The 14,747-nt window shown below is 71.2% G+C and overlaps 2 protein-coding genes across 2 annotated transcripts; one reads left to right on the plus strand and one right to left on the minus strand.

The window, feature by feature from the left end:
• Nucleotides 1–58: 58 nt before the first annotated feature.
• Nucleotides 59–6,179, plus strand: COPS6 (COP9 signalosome subunit 6). The gene is made up of 10 exons (XM_064501111.1): nucleotides 59–218; nucleotides 869–994; nucleotides 2,719–2,850; nucleotides 3,892–3,980; nucleotides 4,216–4,278; nucleotides 4,412–4,459; nucleotides 4,926–5,040; nucleotides 5,323–5,415; nucleotides 5,518–5,618; nucleotides 5,910–6,179. The coding sequence occupies exons 1-10, from the start codon at nucleotides 140–142 to the stop codon at nucleotides 6,048–6,050; spliced, it is 987 nt and encodes a 328-aa protein (XP_064357181.1). The 5' UTR covers nucleotides 59–139; the 3' UTR covers nucleotides 6,051–6,179.
• A 128-nt stretch (nucleotides 6,180–6,307) lies between these two features.
• Nucleotides 6,308–14,554, minus strand: MCM7 (minichromosome maintenance complex component 7). The gene is made up of 15 exons (XM_064501099.1): nucleotides 14,417–14,554; nucleotides 14,071–14,147; nucleotides 13,177–13,341; nucleotides 12,973–13,097; nucleotides 12,424–12,604; nucleotides 12,200–12,337; nucleotides 11,476–11,625; nucleotides 11,278–11,392; nucleotides 11,057–11,188; nucleotides 10,761–10,844; nucleotides 10,243–10,636; nucleotides 9,803–9,886; nucleotides 9,538–9,706; nucleotides 7,973–8,082; nucleotides 6,308–7,365 (listed from the first exon to the last, which is right to left on the minus strand). The coding sequence occupies exons 1-15, from the start codon at nucleotides 14,445–14,447 to the stop codon at nucleotides 7,161–7,163; spliced, it is 2,160 nt and encodes a 719-aa protein (XP_064357169.1). The 5' UTR covers nucleotides 14,448–14,554; the 3' UTR covers nucleotides 6,308–7,160.
• Nucleotides 14,555–14,747: the final 193 nt, after the last annotated feature.

Here is a 14,747-nt window from a genome sequence, read left to right on the forward strand (position 1 = left end):
TCCCGCCCTCATCGGCTACGCATGCGCGCCCACCCCTTTCCCGCCCTCATAGTGCCGCGCATGCGCGCCCGCCCCCCCCGCCTCGCGCAGGCGCAAAGGCGCTGAGTACGGCGGCCGGGCAGGGACACGCCGAGCCGAGATGGCGGCGGCGGCGGCCGGCGCCTCTTCCTCCGCGGCGGGGAGCAACGGGGCCGGCGGGATGGAGGTGGACGCGGCAGGTACCGCCCGCGGCGCCGCCCCGGGGCCCCGCCGCTTCCCCGGGGCCGCCCCGGGCTCCACCGCGTCCCCCCCGCCATCGCCCCGCGCCCTGGCCCCGCTCTCATGGCTGTAGACACGCCCCCTGGGGTGGGCGTGTCCGGCCGGGTCCCACCTCCGGGATGCAAGCCCCGCCCACCTCCCCGTGGCCCCGCCCTATGGGCTTTCACCCTGCCCCTGAGCTCTCCAGCCACGCCCCAATCCCTGGCCACGCCCCCTTTTTTTGGAGGGGGACTCACCTGGTCTGGCTCCACTGCCTCGGCCACGCCCCCAGTCCCAGGCCATTGCCCCGCCCCTAATCCCCACGTCCCCGCCCCCAGCTCATGTGGCCACGCCCACCTCTCGTGGCTCCTCCCCCCCAATCCCCAGGGGGCTGGAGCCTACCCTGGCCCCACCCCCAGCCCCCTGGCCCCGCCCCTGGCACCCTGGCCCCGCCCCTGGCACCCTGGCCCCGCCCCTGACGCCGTGTCCCTGCAGCCGCCCCCTTGGTGATGGCCGCGGGGGTGACGGGCAGCGTCTCGGTGGCCCCGCCCCCGGCTCCCTGGCCCCGCCCCCGACACCCAGGCCCCGCCCCCAGCCCCCTGGCCCCGCCCCTGACGCCGTGTCCCCGCAGCCGCCCCCTCGGTGATGGCCGCGGGGGTGACGGGCAGCGTCTCGGTGGCCCTGCACCCCCTCGTCATCCTCAACATCTCCGACCACTGGATCCGCATGCGCTCCCAGGAGGGGCGTCCCGGGCAAGGTAACCCCCCCCCGCGGTGTCCCCGTGCCCCACGGCCGCCCCACAGCTGCCCCCCGGCCCCCCCATGGCTGCCCCACGGCTCCCCCAGGCTGCCCCCCCACAGCCCCAGCTGCCCCATGGCCCCTCAGCTGCCCACTGCGGCCCCCCGGCTCCCCCCAGCTGCCCTCCACAGCTCCCTGGACTGGTCCCAGGGCCACCAGAGAGGTCCCAGTGTCCCCCAGAGTCCCCCAGACTGGTCCCAGTGCACACAGAGAGGTCCCAGTGCCCTCCACAGCTCCCTGGACTGGTCCCAGGGCCACCAGAGAGGTCCCAGTGTCCCCCACAGCCCCCCAGACTGGTCCCAGTGCACACAGAGAGGTCCCAGTGCTCTCCACAGTCCCCTGGAGGGGTCCCAGTGTCCACAGAGAGGTCCCAGTGCCCTCCACAGCTCCGTGGACTGGTCCCAGGGCCACCAGAGAGGTCCCAGTGCCCTCCACAGCTCCCTGGACTGGTCCCAGGGCCACCAGAGAGGTCCCAGTGCCCTCCACAGCTCCCTGGACTGGTCCCAGGGCCACCAGAGAGGTCCCAGTGTCCCCCACAGTCCCCCAGACTGGTCCCAGTGCACACAGAGGCGTCCCAGTGTCCCCCACAGTCCCCTGGACTGGTCCCGGTGTCCACAGAGAGGTCCCAGTACCCTCCACAGCTCCCTGGACTGGTCCTAGTGTCCCCCACTGTCCCCTGGACTAGTCTCAGTGTCCCTGGAGGGTCCCAGTGTCCCCCCCCAATTCCCTGGACTGGTCCCAGTGCACACAAAGGGGTCCCAGTGTCCCTCACAGTCCCCCAAACTGATCCCAGTGCACCCAGAGGGGTGTCAGTGTCCCCCCAGAGTCCCCTGGACTGGTCCCAGGGCCACCAGACTGGTCCCAGTGTCCCTAGAAGGATGCCAGCATCCCCCACAGGACTTTGGACTGGTCCCAGTGTCCCTCACAGCTCCCTGGACTGGTCCCAGTGTCCCTGGAGGGGTCCCAGCGTCCCCCACAGTCCCCTGGACTGGTCCCAGTTCACACAAAGGGGTCCCAGTGTCCCCCACAGTCCCCTGGACTGGTCCCAGTGTCCTTGGAGTGGTCCCAGTGTCCCCCAGAGTCCCCTGGACTGGTCCCAGGGCCACCAGACTGGTCCCAGTGTCCCTAGAAGGGTGTCAGCATCCCCCACAGGACCTTGGACTGGTCTCAGTGTCCACAGAAGGGTCCCAGTATCCCCCACAGCTCCCTGGGCTGGTCCCAGTGTCCCTGGAGGGGTCCCAGTGTCCCCCACAGTCCCCTGGACTGGTCCCAGTGTCCTTGGAGTGGTCCCAGTGTCCCCCAGAGTGCTCTGGACTAGTCCTGGGGCCACCAGACTGGTCCCAGTGTCCCCAGAAAGACGCCAGTGTCCCCCGCAGGACCTTGGACTGGTCCCAGTGTCCACAGAAGGCTCCCAGTATCCCCCACTGCTTCCTGGGCTGGTCCCAGTGCCCCTCAGACTGGTCCTGGTGGCCCCATACTGGTCCCAGTGCTGGGAGGGGATGCCCCCCCCCCCCGATTCCCGTGCTGCAGGGGGGCCCCAGCTGGAGACTGGGCCCAGTTTGGGGCTCCCCAGAAGAGCGACACTGAGGCCAGCAGCGGCCTGGCTCTGCGGGGGGGGAGGACAGGGGACAGTCCCTGCCCCCCCGGTGACGGTCCCCTGCCCCCCCCCGCCCCCCCCCCCAGTGATCGGGGCCCTCATCGGGCGCCAGGAGGGCCGCAACATCGAGGTGATGAACTCCTTCGAGCTGCTCTCGCACGCCGTGGACGGCCATGTCCTCATCGACAAGGAGTACTACTACACCAAGGAGGAGCAGTGTGAGCCCCGGGGGGGGCACAGGGGGGGCCGGGCTGCTCCGGGGGGGGGGGCATTACGGGGGTCCTGAGCTGCCCCAGGGAGTCCTGGTGTGGCTCTAGGGGGGTCCAGGGCTGCCCCAGAGGGGTCTGAGCTGCCCCAGAGGAGCCTCAGCTGCGTCAGGGGGTCCTGAGCTGCCCCAGAGGGTCCTGGGGGGGGTCTGGGGGGGTCTGGGGCTGCCCCAGGGGGTCCTGAGCTGCCCCAGGGAGTCCTGGGGAGGCTGGGGGGGGGCCTGAGCTGCCTCAGAGGGTCCTGGGGGGACGGGGGGGTCCAGCGCTGCCCCTGAGGGTCCTTGGGGGGGCTGTGGGGGGGCCTGAGCTGCCTCAGAGGGGCTGGGGGGGGTCCAGGGCTGCCCCCAAGGGTCCTGGGGGGGCTGGGGGGGTCCAGGGCTGCCCCAGAGGGTCCTGGGGGGGCTGTGGGGAGTCCTGAGCTGCCCCCGAGGGTCCTGGGGGGGCTGGGGGAGTCCGGGGCTGCCCCTGAGGGTCCTGGGGGGGCTGTGGGGAGTCCTGAGCTGCTCCAGGGGGTCCTGGGGGGGCTGGGGGGGACCTGAGCTGCCCCAGAGGGTCCTTGGGGGTGGCTGGGGGGTCTGGGGCTGCCCAGGGCATCCTGGGGGGGCTGTGGGGGGTTCTGAGCTGCTCCAGGGGGTCCTGGGGGGGGGTCTGGGGGGGTCTGGGGCTGCCCCAGGGGGTCCTGAGCTGCCCCCGAGGGTCCTGGGGGGGCTGTGGGGGGGGGTCCTGAGCTGCTCCAGGGGGTCCTGGGGGGACGGGGGGGTCCAGGGCTGCCCCCGAGGGTCCTGGGGGGGCTGGGGGGGTCCTGAGCTGCCCCAGAGGGTCCTGGGAGGGCTGGAGGGGGTCTGGAGCTGCCCCAGAGGGTCCTGAGCTGCCCCAGGGGGTCCTGGGGGGGGCTGGGGGGGATCCTGAGCAGCCCTGGGGGGGCTGGGGGGGTCCTGAGCTGCCCGGGGGGGGAGGAGGTGCCCCCCCCCCCCCCCAACCTTTTTGCCGCAGTCAAGCAGGTCTTCAAGGAGCTGGAGTTCCTGGGCTGGTACACGACCGGGGGCCCCCCCGACCCCTCCGACATCCACGTGCACAAGCAGGCGAGCGCCGGGGGGGGGCAGTGGCGCTGGGGGGGGGGCAGCAGGGCCGGGGGGGGGGCCAGATGTGGGGCGGGGCCGCGATGCCGTGGGGCAGACACTGAGCGCCGCGGGTGGGGCGCAGCAGGGCCGAGGCGTCGCCGTGGGGCAGCTGCGGAAGGTCCTGTGGGGCAGATTTTTTTGGGGGGGGGTTAAGAGGGGCCCCCCCATACTAAACCCCCCCCCCGGCGCCCCCCAGGTGTGTGAGATCATCGAGAGCCCCCTCTTCCTCAAGCTGAACCCCATGACGAAGCACACGGACGTGAGTTTTTGAAAGGGGGGGGGGGTGCATGGGGGGGGCCTAGGTGGGGTTGGGGGGGGCAGAGATGCCTCCTGGACCCCCCCCAAAATGGGCCTGGCCCCCCCCCAACATGCCTCCCCCCCCCCCCCGACAGCTGCCTGTCAGCGTTTTTGAGTCCGTGATTGACATCATCAACGGGGAGGTAAATCACTGCTGGGGGGGGGGGAATTGGGGGGGGAATTGGGGGGGCTGCTTGGGGTTATTGGGGGGGGGGGAAATCCAGGGGTGTTATTGGGGGGGGGGGGGGAGGGTCCAAGGAGGGGCTTTGCGGGGGGGATCAGGGGTGTTATTGGGGGGGGGCAAGGAGCTTGCTTGGGGTTGTGGGGGGCTGCTGGGGGGGGGGTCCAGAGAGGGCTGCTCACAGCTGGGGGGGCTTTTGGGGGTCCGGGGGGGGGCAGGGAGGTTACTTGGAGCCCTGGGGGTCTGGGGGGGGGTCTGGGGGGGGTCCAGGGAGGCAGCTTGGAGCCCTGGGGGGGGGCTGCTGAGGGGATGGGGGTTGCTTGGGGGGTCCAGGGGGGGCTGTTGGGGCCCGGGAGGGGTCCCTCAAGGCCCTGGTGGGGGGGGGAGCCCCCCCCCGTGACCCCTGCCCCCCCCCGTCCCCCCCCCAGGCCACGATGCTGTTTGCGGAGCTGACCTACACGCTGGCCACGGAGGAGGCCGAGCGCATCGGCGTCGACCACGTGGCCCGAATGACGGCCACCGGCAGCGGGGAGAACTCCACAGGTCGGGGACGGGGACACCGGGGACGGGGACACGGCGGGGGGGGGGACACCGGGGACGGGGACACGGTTGGGGGGGGGGGGGGGGGGCACAGGGACACATCCCAGGGCTTGAGGTGGGGCTACGAGATGGGGCCGGGGCTCATTTGGGAGGGGGCACAGCAACGTGGGGCCACCGGAGCTGGAAAAGGGACGCGGGGACAAGGTGAGCGGGGAGGGGGGACACACAGGGGACACACAGGGGACACACAGGGGACACGTGGCCCTGACCCCCCCCTCCCCGCAGTGGCCGAGCACCTCATCGCCCAGCACAGCGCCATCAAGATGCTGCACAGCCGGGTCAAGCTCATCCTGGAGTACGTGCGCGCCTCCGAGGCCGGTGAGCCGGGGACCGCGGTGGCCCTGCCACCTCGGGGAGGGGACAGGGCTGTCCCCGAGGGGGACGGAGGGAGGGACGAGGGCGCTGACGCCGTCCCCGCAGGCGAGGTGCCCTTCAACCACGAGATCCTGCGCGAGGCCTACGCCCTGTGCCACTGCCTGCCCGTCCTCAGCACCGACAAGTTCAAGACGGACTTCTACGACGTGAGTGACAGCAAGGGACACCGGGGGGGGGCACAGACACCCCCCCCTGCCCGTTTTGGGGTCCCCGTGTCCCTGTCTGTGGTGTCAGCGGGGGGATCCCACCCCTAGGGAGCACCTGAGGGGGTCCAACCCCCACCGAGGGGGTCACATCCCACCTACAGGCGCTCAGGACGTCCCCGTCCCCCCCGAGCTGGCTGTATCTGTGTGGGAGGTGACCACGGGGGTAGTTTTGGGGGTGACAACAACCCCGGTGACGCCCTGCGTGTCCCCTGTTCCCCCCCCCCCCCCCAGCAATGCAACGACGTGGGGCTCATGGCCTACCTGGGCACCATCACCAAGACCTGCAACACCATGAACCAGTTCGTCAACAAGTTCAACATCCTCTACGACCGCCAAGGCATCGGGCGCCGCATGCGGGGGCTCTTCTTCTAGCGGGGGGGGGGGACCCGGGCCCCCCCCGGAGCCACCCCAGGACTGTGTCCCCCTCCCCGGAGCCGAGGGGCCGCGGGGTGACGGCCCCCGTGTGCCCCCCCCCCAATAAACGTGGCTCCGGGACGGGAATTAACGGCTCCGTTGATGTCACTTTGCCCAGCCCGCGTCCCCCCCCCCCCCCCCCGGCGGTGGCAGCGCCGTCACTGTGTCCCCAAAGCCGGTGACGGGCTGGTGGTGGCAACGGTCCAGCTCCAAAATCAGTGAGAAACAGGTTTTTAATTAACAAGAAACATGTAATGAGAGAAACTGGGCTAAAAGCAGCGGGAGGGGACGGGGACACGGTTAAGTGCCGCGGGACGGAGCCAGAGCTCGTTCCGCCCCGCGCAGGGGACAGCGCTGCGTGTCCCCGCGTCACCCGAAGGTGACGGGCACCGTCGCGGCGTCAGAGGGGGTGCGGGGAGCGGGGAGCGTCCCGTAACGGTGACGCGGCGTCACCCGAAGGCGATGGAGGCACCGTCGCTGCGTCAGAGGGGGGGTGCGGGGAGCGTCCCGTAACAGTGACGTCCCCACATCACACGAAGGTGACAGAGGCACCATCCTGGTGTCAGAGGGGATGTGGGGAGCGTCCTGTAAGGGTGACGCAGGGTCCCCGTGTCACCCGAAGGTGACAGAGGCATTGTCCCGGTGTCAGAGGGGGTGCAGGAAGCGGAGAGCGTCCCACGACGGTGACATGGGGACATCCTCGTGTCACCCGAAGGTGATAGAAGCACCGTCCTGGCATCAGAGGGGGTGTGGGGAGCAGGAAGTGTCCCGTAACAGTGACACGGTGTCACCCGAAGGTGACAGAGGCACCGTCGTGGCATCAGAGGGGGTGCCGGGTGCGGGGAGCATCCATGACAGTGACGCAGGGGACGTCCCCGTGTCACCCAAAGGTGATGGAGGCACCGTCCCAGCGTCAGAGGGGGTGCAGGGAGCGGGGAGCATCCCATGAGGGTGACACGGGGGACGTCGCGGCGTCACACGAAGGTGATGGAGGCACCGTCCCGGCGTCAGAGGGGGTGCAGGGAGCGGGGAGCGTCCCGTGAGGGTGACACGGGGGACGTCGCGGCGTCACACGAAGGTGATGCGGGTGCGGGCCGGGTTCACCTGCAGCACGTTGAGCTCCTCGTACTCGGCGAGCGCCGCGGCCACCTGCGCCGCGGTGAAGCCCTTGGCCAGGCAGCGCTGCAGGGCCTCGGCGTAGCGCACGGCCCGGCCCTGCCCGCCCGCCAGCTCCCGCACCGCCGCGAAGATGGCGTCCGCCGGCCGCTGCGCCCTGGGACACGGGGACGACGCGGCGTCAGGGGGGCTGCCACCGCCCCGGCCACCCCGCAGGCGAGGGGACAGGGTCAGGGCTGCCCCAGCCTCCCCACGGCCACCCAGGGGACACGGGGACGGCGTCAGGACAGCCCCAGCGCTGCCACCACCTCCCCGGCCACCCTCGGGGACATGGGGATGGGGACAGGGCTGCCACCAACCTCCCTGGTCCTTCTGGGGACACAGGGATAGGGACAGGGCTGCCCCCAACCTCCCTGGCCACCCCACAGCCACCCAGGGGACACAGGGACAGGGACAGGACAGCCCCAGTGCTGCCACCACCTCCCCAGCCACCCTAGGGGACACGGGGATGAGGACAGGGCTGCCACCAACCTCCCTGGTCCTTCTGGAGACACAGGGATAGGGACAGGGCTGCCCCCAACCTCCCTGGCCACCCCACGGCCACCCAGGGGACACAGGGATGGGCTCAGAGCTGCCACTAACCTCTCTGACCCCTCTGGGGACATAGGGACAGGGACAGAGCTGCCCCAGCCTCCCTGGCCACCCCACGGCCACCCTGGGGACATGGGGCCGGGGTCACACCCCCCCACGGCCCCCCCGCTCACCGGCTGTGCTGTCCCTTGTCCCCCAGCAGCGAGTCCTTGGACATCTCCATGAGCCGGATGGCCTCGTTCACGTCCTCCTTCTCCACCACGTCCACCAGCCGCAGCCGGGCCTGCAAAAACGGGGGGGGGGTCAGCAGCACCCGGGGTCCTCAAAACGGCCCCCCCGCAGCCCCGGGGCACCCCAAAAAGCCCCCGAGTGCTTGTGGCTGTCACCTCCCCCCTCAACCCCCACCCCACGGTGCCCCACGGCTGCTGGCTGCAGCCTGAGGAGGGCCAAGGCCCACAGGGGAGGCAGGAGGTGGCCCGGGACAGGACGGGGGACACGGAGGGACGCCGGGAGCCGTGCCGTGCTGGCCATGTCCCCAGAAGGGACGCCGGGAGCTGGAAGGGATGCCGGGGCTGGCCGCGTCCCCAGAAGGGACACTGGGAGCTGTGCCGGTGCCAGCTGCATCCTCGAAGGACACCGGGAGCCATCGGTGCCGGCTGTGTCCCCAGAAGGGACACCGGGAGCTGTGCCGGGGCAGTGTCCCCCAAAGGGACACTGGGAGCTGTGCCAGGGCCGGCTGTGTCCCCGAAGGACACCAGGAGCCATTGGTGCCAGCCACATCCCCAGAAGGGACACCGGGAGCCACGCCGGTGCCAGCCGTGTCCCCGAAGGACACCGGGAGCCATTGGTGCCAGCCATGTCCCCAGAAGGGACACCAGGAGCCACGCTGGTGCCAGCCGTGTCCCCAGAAGGGACACCGGGAGCCATCGATGCTGGCTGTGTCCCCAGAAGGGACACCGGGAGCCGTGCGGGTGCCGGCCGTGTCCCCGAAGGACACCAGGAGCCATCGGTGCTGGCCGTGCCCCCAGAAGGGACACCGGGAGCCACGCCGGTGCCAGCCATGTCCCCGAAGGACACTAGGAGCCATTGGTGCTGGCCGTGTCCCCAGAAGGGACGCCGGGAGCCGTGCGGGTGCTGGCCGTGTCCCCGAAGGACACCAGGAGCCATCGGTGCCGGCCGTGTCCCCAGGAGGGACGCCGGGAGCCATCGATGCTGGCCGTGTCCCCAGAAGGGACACCGGGAGCCGCGCCGGTGCCAGCCGTGTCCCCGAAGGACACCAGGAGCCATTGGTGCCGGCCATGTCCCCAGAAGGGACACCGGGAGCCACGCCGGTGCCAGCCGTGTCCCCGAAGGGCACCAGGAGCCATCGGTGCTGGCCGTGTCCCCAGAAGGGACGCCGGGAGCCGTGCGGGTGCTGGCCGTGCCCCGGGGGCTCTGGAGTGCTGCCTCGGCAGGAGACGCCGCACACACACTACCTGCACAAACAGCACTTTGGGGCCCCCGGGGCTCGTCGAGGGGGGGGACACAGAGGCGGCACGGTGGCCCGGTGGCCTCCGCGGGACCACGAGGACCGGCCCGGCTTGGCCTCCCTGCACCGCTTGGACTCGTCCTGCCGGTTTCCGCCTCGCTTGAGGTCACCCTTCGTCATCCCGGGCCCGGTGCCACCTCGCCGAGCCCCGTCCGGACCCGGCGGGTGCTCCCGGCTCCCACCCGGCCCCGGCCCGCCGCGGGGGCTCACCAGGGCCGTGGCCAGGCGCAGGACGCCGAGCAGGGTGCGGGCCGAGGTGTAGGTCGTGTCCTGGCTGGCCCAGGCCTCCTTGCGCATCTCCACGTAGGCGGCCGTGATGTAGTCGGCCAGCGCCTCGGGCACCGCCGGCTGCTTCCGCTTGCACGTGGCGATGTAGCGCCTGGGCGAGGGGCAGCGTCAGGGGACGCCGTGGGGACACGGGGGGACGCGGAGGGGACGCGGCCGCCTCCGGCAGCCCCTCGGGGGCATCTCCCACCTCATGAGCTTCATGTCGAGCTGCTGGAAGGAGCAGGGCGGCTGCCGGCTGTGCTGGTGCACGTAGGTGATGTGCTGGGCCAGGCTGGGGGGCAGAGAGGCGTTGGGGGGCAGAGAGGCGTTGGGGGGCAGAGAGGCGTTGGGGGGCAGAGAGGCGTTGGGGGGCAGAGAGGCGTTGGGGGGCAGGTCCCGGAGCTGCCCCACGGCTCCCACACGAGCCCCATGGCCTCGTGCCTGGCCCCACAGCTCCCACCTTCCCCAGCTCAGCCCCACGGCTCCCACGCAAGCCCCACGGCCTCGTGCCTGGCCCCACGGCTCCCATGCAAGCCCCATGGCCCCCACACGAGCCCCACGGCTCCCAGCTTCCCCAGCTCAGCCCCACGGCTCCCACGCAAGCCCCATGGCCTCGTGCCTGGCCCCACAGCCCCCAGCCCCGCTCACCGCAGGTCGTTATCGCGGTCGGGGCGGTCCTGGATGAGCCAGAGCAGGTCGAAGCGGGACAGGAGGGCGGCGGGCAGCTGGATGTTGTGCTCCAGGCTGCGCTTGGGGTTGTAGCGGCCGTAGGCGGGGTTGGCGGCGGCCAGGATGGCGCAGCGGGCGTTGAGGGTGGCCAGCACGCCCGCCTTGGCGATGGAGATGCTCTGCTGCTCCATCACCTCGTGGATGGCCGTGCGATCCGCCTCCAGCATCTTGTCGAACTCGTCGATGCAGCAGACGCCGCGGTCGGCCAGCACCAGCGCGCCGCCCTCCAGCGCCAGCTCCCCCGTCAGCGGGTCGCGCAGCACCGCCGCCGTCAGCCCCACGCCCGACGAGCCCCGGCCCGTCGTGTACTGGCCTGGCGGGGGCACAGGGGGGGCCGCGGTGGGGCCTCGCGCCGGGGATGGCGGCCAGAGGCCCCGGGGGGGCTGGTGAAGGGGGGGCCCGGTCCCTCCCAGCGCGGCGGAGGGTCCCGTACTCACTGCGGGGCGCCAGGCGGTCGATGTAGGACAGGAGCTGCGATTTGGCCACGCCGGGGTCCCCCATGAGGCAAATATTGATGTTTCCTAGGGGAAAAAGAAAGGGAAATGGTGAACCCTCAGGGCAGAAACTGTCTCCTGTCATCAGGGACGGAGCTGTTCCATCCTCCCCCTCCGAATCCTTCGGCGGCAGCTGGTGATTCCCTCTCCTCGGCCTGATCCCGGATCCGAAACCTTCCCGGGAGACGCCCTCGGAGCCGCGTTTCCCCCGCGGAAAGGCCCCGCCGGCGCGGCCTCACCTCGGATCTTCATGCCGTGGGGGCTCCGGTCCACGCCGCCCACCAGCAGCAGCAGCAGCGCCTTCTTCACGTCCTCGTGGCCGTAGATCTCGGGGGCGATGGAGGAAGCCAGCTTGTCGTAGAAGTCTTCCTCTGCGGAAGCAGCGGGGCAGGCCGTGAGAGCGGCCGGGCTTTTCCAGCCCGGCTGGACGCGTCTCGGGGCACCGAGGGCTCCATCGCACCTGTGATCTGCCGGAGCTCCTCCTCGGTGAGCTCCCCGGCGCCCGCCTCGTCCTCCTCGCTCTTGTTCATCTTCACGATGCGATGAGCCTCCAGGTAGGTCTCGGAGAGCAGCCCCTGGGGCCGGGAGGGCGAGGGTGGGCGGGGGGCAAGGCCGCTGTGTCCCCCCGCCCGCCGCCGCGGCCCCCCCCGCCGCTCACCTGGGCCATCTGGCGGAAGCCGCTCTTCAGCAGCGGGAGGAAGACGCCGGTGACGCTGACGTGGTCGCCGGGCTGCGCCAGGCGGGTGTTCTCGCCGTGCACGGCCACGCTGAGGGAGCGCGGGAGGTGCCCCACGGGCACCTGGTCGGTCTGCGGAGGGCGGCGGGTGAGCGCGAGGGGGGGGCCCAGGCCGCCGGGACTCGTCGTTCCCCGGACGCCGGGAGCCCGCCACCGTCATCCCGAGCCCAAACCACCCCCGCACCAGTACAAACTGGGAAAAAACCACCCCGAAATCCCAGTGCCCTCAAGCCTGCGGGGCCCACGTGCGATGCCGCCAGCCCCGTGCTGAGCTGAGCGCGCTGACAGCACCAGGGGAAGGATCGTCCCCCTCTATCCCGCACCAGGGGAAGGATCGTCCCCCTCTATCCTGCGCTGGGGGAAGCCCAGCTGGAAACTGGGACCAGTTTGGGGTTCCCCAGTGCAGGAGCACAGAGCTGTGGGGCAGGAGCAGGGGGAAGCAGAAAAGAGAGTAAAAGGAGGAAGGAAAGCAGCTGCGTCGTCCTCAAAGAGCAACGGGGACGAGGCCCAGGAAGGACGGGACCCTCTGGCCTCCGCTGGGTGCCAAACCCCAAACCGCGGCCGCGAGGAAGACGCCGAATTCCCTCCCGGCTCCGCGATCCCGGTTTGAGGCCCCCCGAAAGCCCCGGAGCCGCCCGGCGCTCACGTGCTCCTGCATCTTCAGCTCCTGGAACTTGACGAACTTGGAGCCGCGGCTCTGCAGGTAGAGGCGGCCGCCGGAGCGGTTCGTCTGGCACTCCCGGCTCGGGCACATGATGAGCGGCATGAAGGTGGGCGACTGGATCTGCGGCAGCGGCAGGGCTCAGCCGGGGCCCGTCCCGCCCGCCCCGGCGCCCGCGGGAGCCCCCGTGTCCCCCCCCCGGGGCTCACCGGCTGGTAGGTCTCGGCTCCGCACTGGTCGCAGCTGTAGGTGGCCACCACCATCATGGGTTTGACCTCGGTGACGCGGGTGACGATGCCGCGGACGGTCACCAGCTTCCCGATGGAGTCGGCCTTGACGTCGCGGATCACCCGGGCCTTGGCCGTCGACGGGGCCTTGAAGTAGAGCTCGCTGGGGCGGGAGGGACGGGGACGCGGGTTAGAGGGGGACGCGGGGGCAGGAGGGGACATGGAGAAGACGGAGACGGGGGGCTAAAGAGGAACGTAGGTGACAAAACGGGGGTTTAAGGGAGAAGAAAAACCTGCCAGGAGGGATCAGAAAAGCAGATGAAAACAGTGAATTAAAAACAATGCAGAAAAGAGACGAAAACAGGGAATTAAAAGGAAAACGGGTGCAAAGATTAGAGAAGAAACGCAGGATGGATGTGAGTCGAAGAACGGGGGTAGGGACACGGCTTCGTGAGGACGTTTGGGGACAGGGACAGGAGTTGGGGGACACTGGAGCGGTGGCTGCGTCCCCTGTCCCCCCCCGGCACTCACAAGCGGCGCAGCAGCTCGGGCGGATACTGGTTCTGGGGGTCGCGGGTGTCGCCGGCGTCGCGGCCCCGCTGCTCCAGCAGCAGCCGGTGCTCGATGTAGACGTCCAGCACGTCCTTGCGGGTGACCTGGGGGGGCAGCGGGGACAGGGGGTGTCAGGAGGGGACGGCGGGGCGTCCCCGCGACCCCCCTGGACCCCCCCAGCACCTCGCGCTCCTTGTACTGGGGCAGCAGCTCGTGGACGGCGTCGGCGAAGAGGCGGCTGTAGCGCTTGGCGTTCTCGCAAACGGCCTCCGCCAGCTCGGGCTCGTCCTCGGCCACGTCGTCCAGGGCCACGTACAGGGCCACCTGCTCGCGGTGCGCCAGCGCGGCCTGCGGGGACAGCGCGGGGGGGCTGGGGGGGGCAACGAGGGGCTCCCGGCCGGCGCGGGGCTCCTGAGGGTGATGGGGGGGGGCCCGGTCCAGCCCAGGGGCTCTTTTAGGGGACGAGGGACCCCGATCTGGCACATAGGTGTCACTGGTGGTTCTTCTAGGGGACGAAGGACCCCGATGCGGCACGTGGGCGTCACCGGTGGCTCTTTTAGGGGGACAAGGGACCCCAACCCAGCCCGTGGCGTCACCAGTGGCTCTTTTACGGGGACAAGGGACCCCGATGTGGCACGTGGGTCCCACGGTGACACTGCCAGCGGGGTGGGGACGAGGAGAGGCCCCGATCCAGCCCGGGGGCGTCACCGGTGGCTCTTTTAGGGGACGAGGGACCCCGATCCAGCCCGGGGGCATCACCGGGGGCTCTTTTAGGGGACAAGGGACCCCGATCCGGCCCGGGGGCGTCACCGGGGGCTCTTTTAGGGGACAAGGGACCCCCATCCAGCCCGGGGGCGTCACCGGGGGCTCTTTTAGGGGACGAGGGACCCCGATGTGGCACGTGGGTCCCACGGTGATGCTGCCAGCGGGGTGGGGACAAGGGGGGGCCCCGATCCAGCCTGGGGGCGTCACCGGGGGCTCCATGAGGGGACAGGGAGGGACCGCGAGGGACCGGACCCCCCTCCCCCGCCCGGCACGGGGGTGGCACCGGCGGCCCGGGGCCGCCCCGCCTCTCACCAGCTGGTCCCGGTACGGGAACTCCTTGCCCTGGTCGCCATCGCGGTAAAACTCCTGCAGGAAGCGCTTCACCTTATCTGGGGGGGCGAAGGGCGCGTCAGGCCCGGTGCCCCCGGCCCGGTTCTCCCCCGGTTCCCCGGTCCCCCCCGGCCCGGTTCCCCCTGTTCCCCGCCCCCCACGGCCCCGTTCTGCCCCGCCGGGAGCCCCCGCCCCCCTCCCCGGTAAACAAAGCCGCACGTGGCCGCCCGCCCCCGGAAGTGCCCCGCGCCCCCCGGCTCCGCTTCCGGGGCGGCGCCGTCCCGCCGGGACCAATGGGAGCGCGGCGCCGGCCCCCGCGCGCGCGCACCCTTCTCGGCAGCGTAGTCGCGCGGCGCCATGGCGGGGCCGGCTACGGGGGCCGGCGGGGGTCAGGCTGGCTCCGGCTCCGCTGCCCGGTACGGGTGCCCGCGGGGGATCAGTCCCAGTCAGTCGCGCTCCGGTTCCGTGGTCCGCTACGGGTCGCTGCGGGGGTCAATCTGGTTGCGGGTCCGCAGCCCGGTACGGGTGCCCGTGAGGGCCAGTCCCCGTCAGTTTCGCTTCGGTCCCGCGGCGGGGTACGGGCGCCCGCGGGGGTCAATCCCGGTGCTGCCGCCGCTCCGGCTCCTGCCGCCGCCGCAACCAAAAGTGGCGCGAAATGC

The sequence above is a fragment of the Dromaius novaehollandiae genome, chromosome 32, assembly GCF_036370855.1.
Source record: "Dromaius novaehollandiae isolate bDroNov1 chromosome 32, bDroNov1.hap1, whole genome shotgun sequence".
NCBI lineage: Eukaryota > Metazoa > Chordata > Aves > Casuariiformes > Dromaiidae > Dromaius > Dromaius novaehollandiae.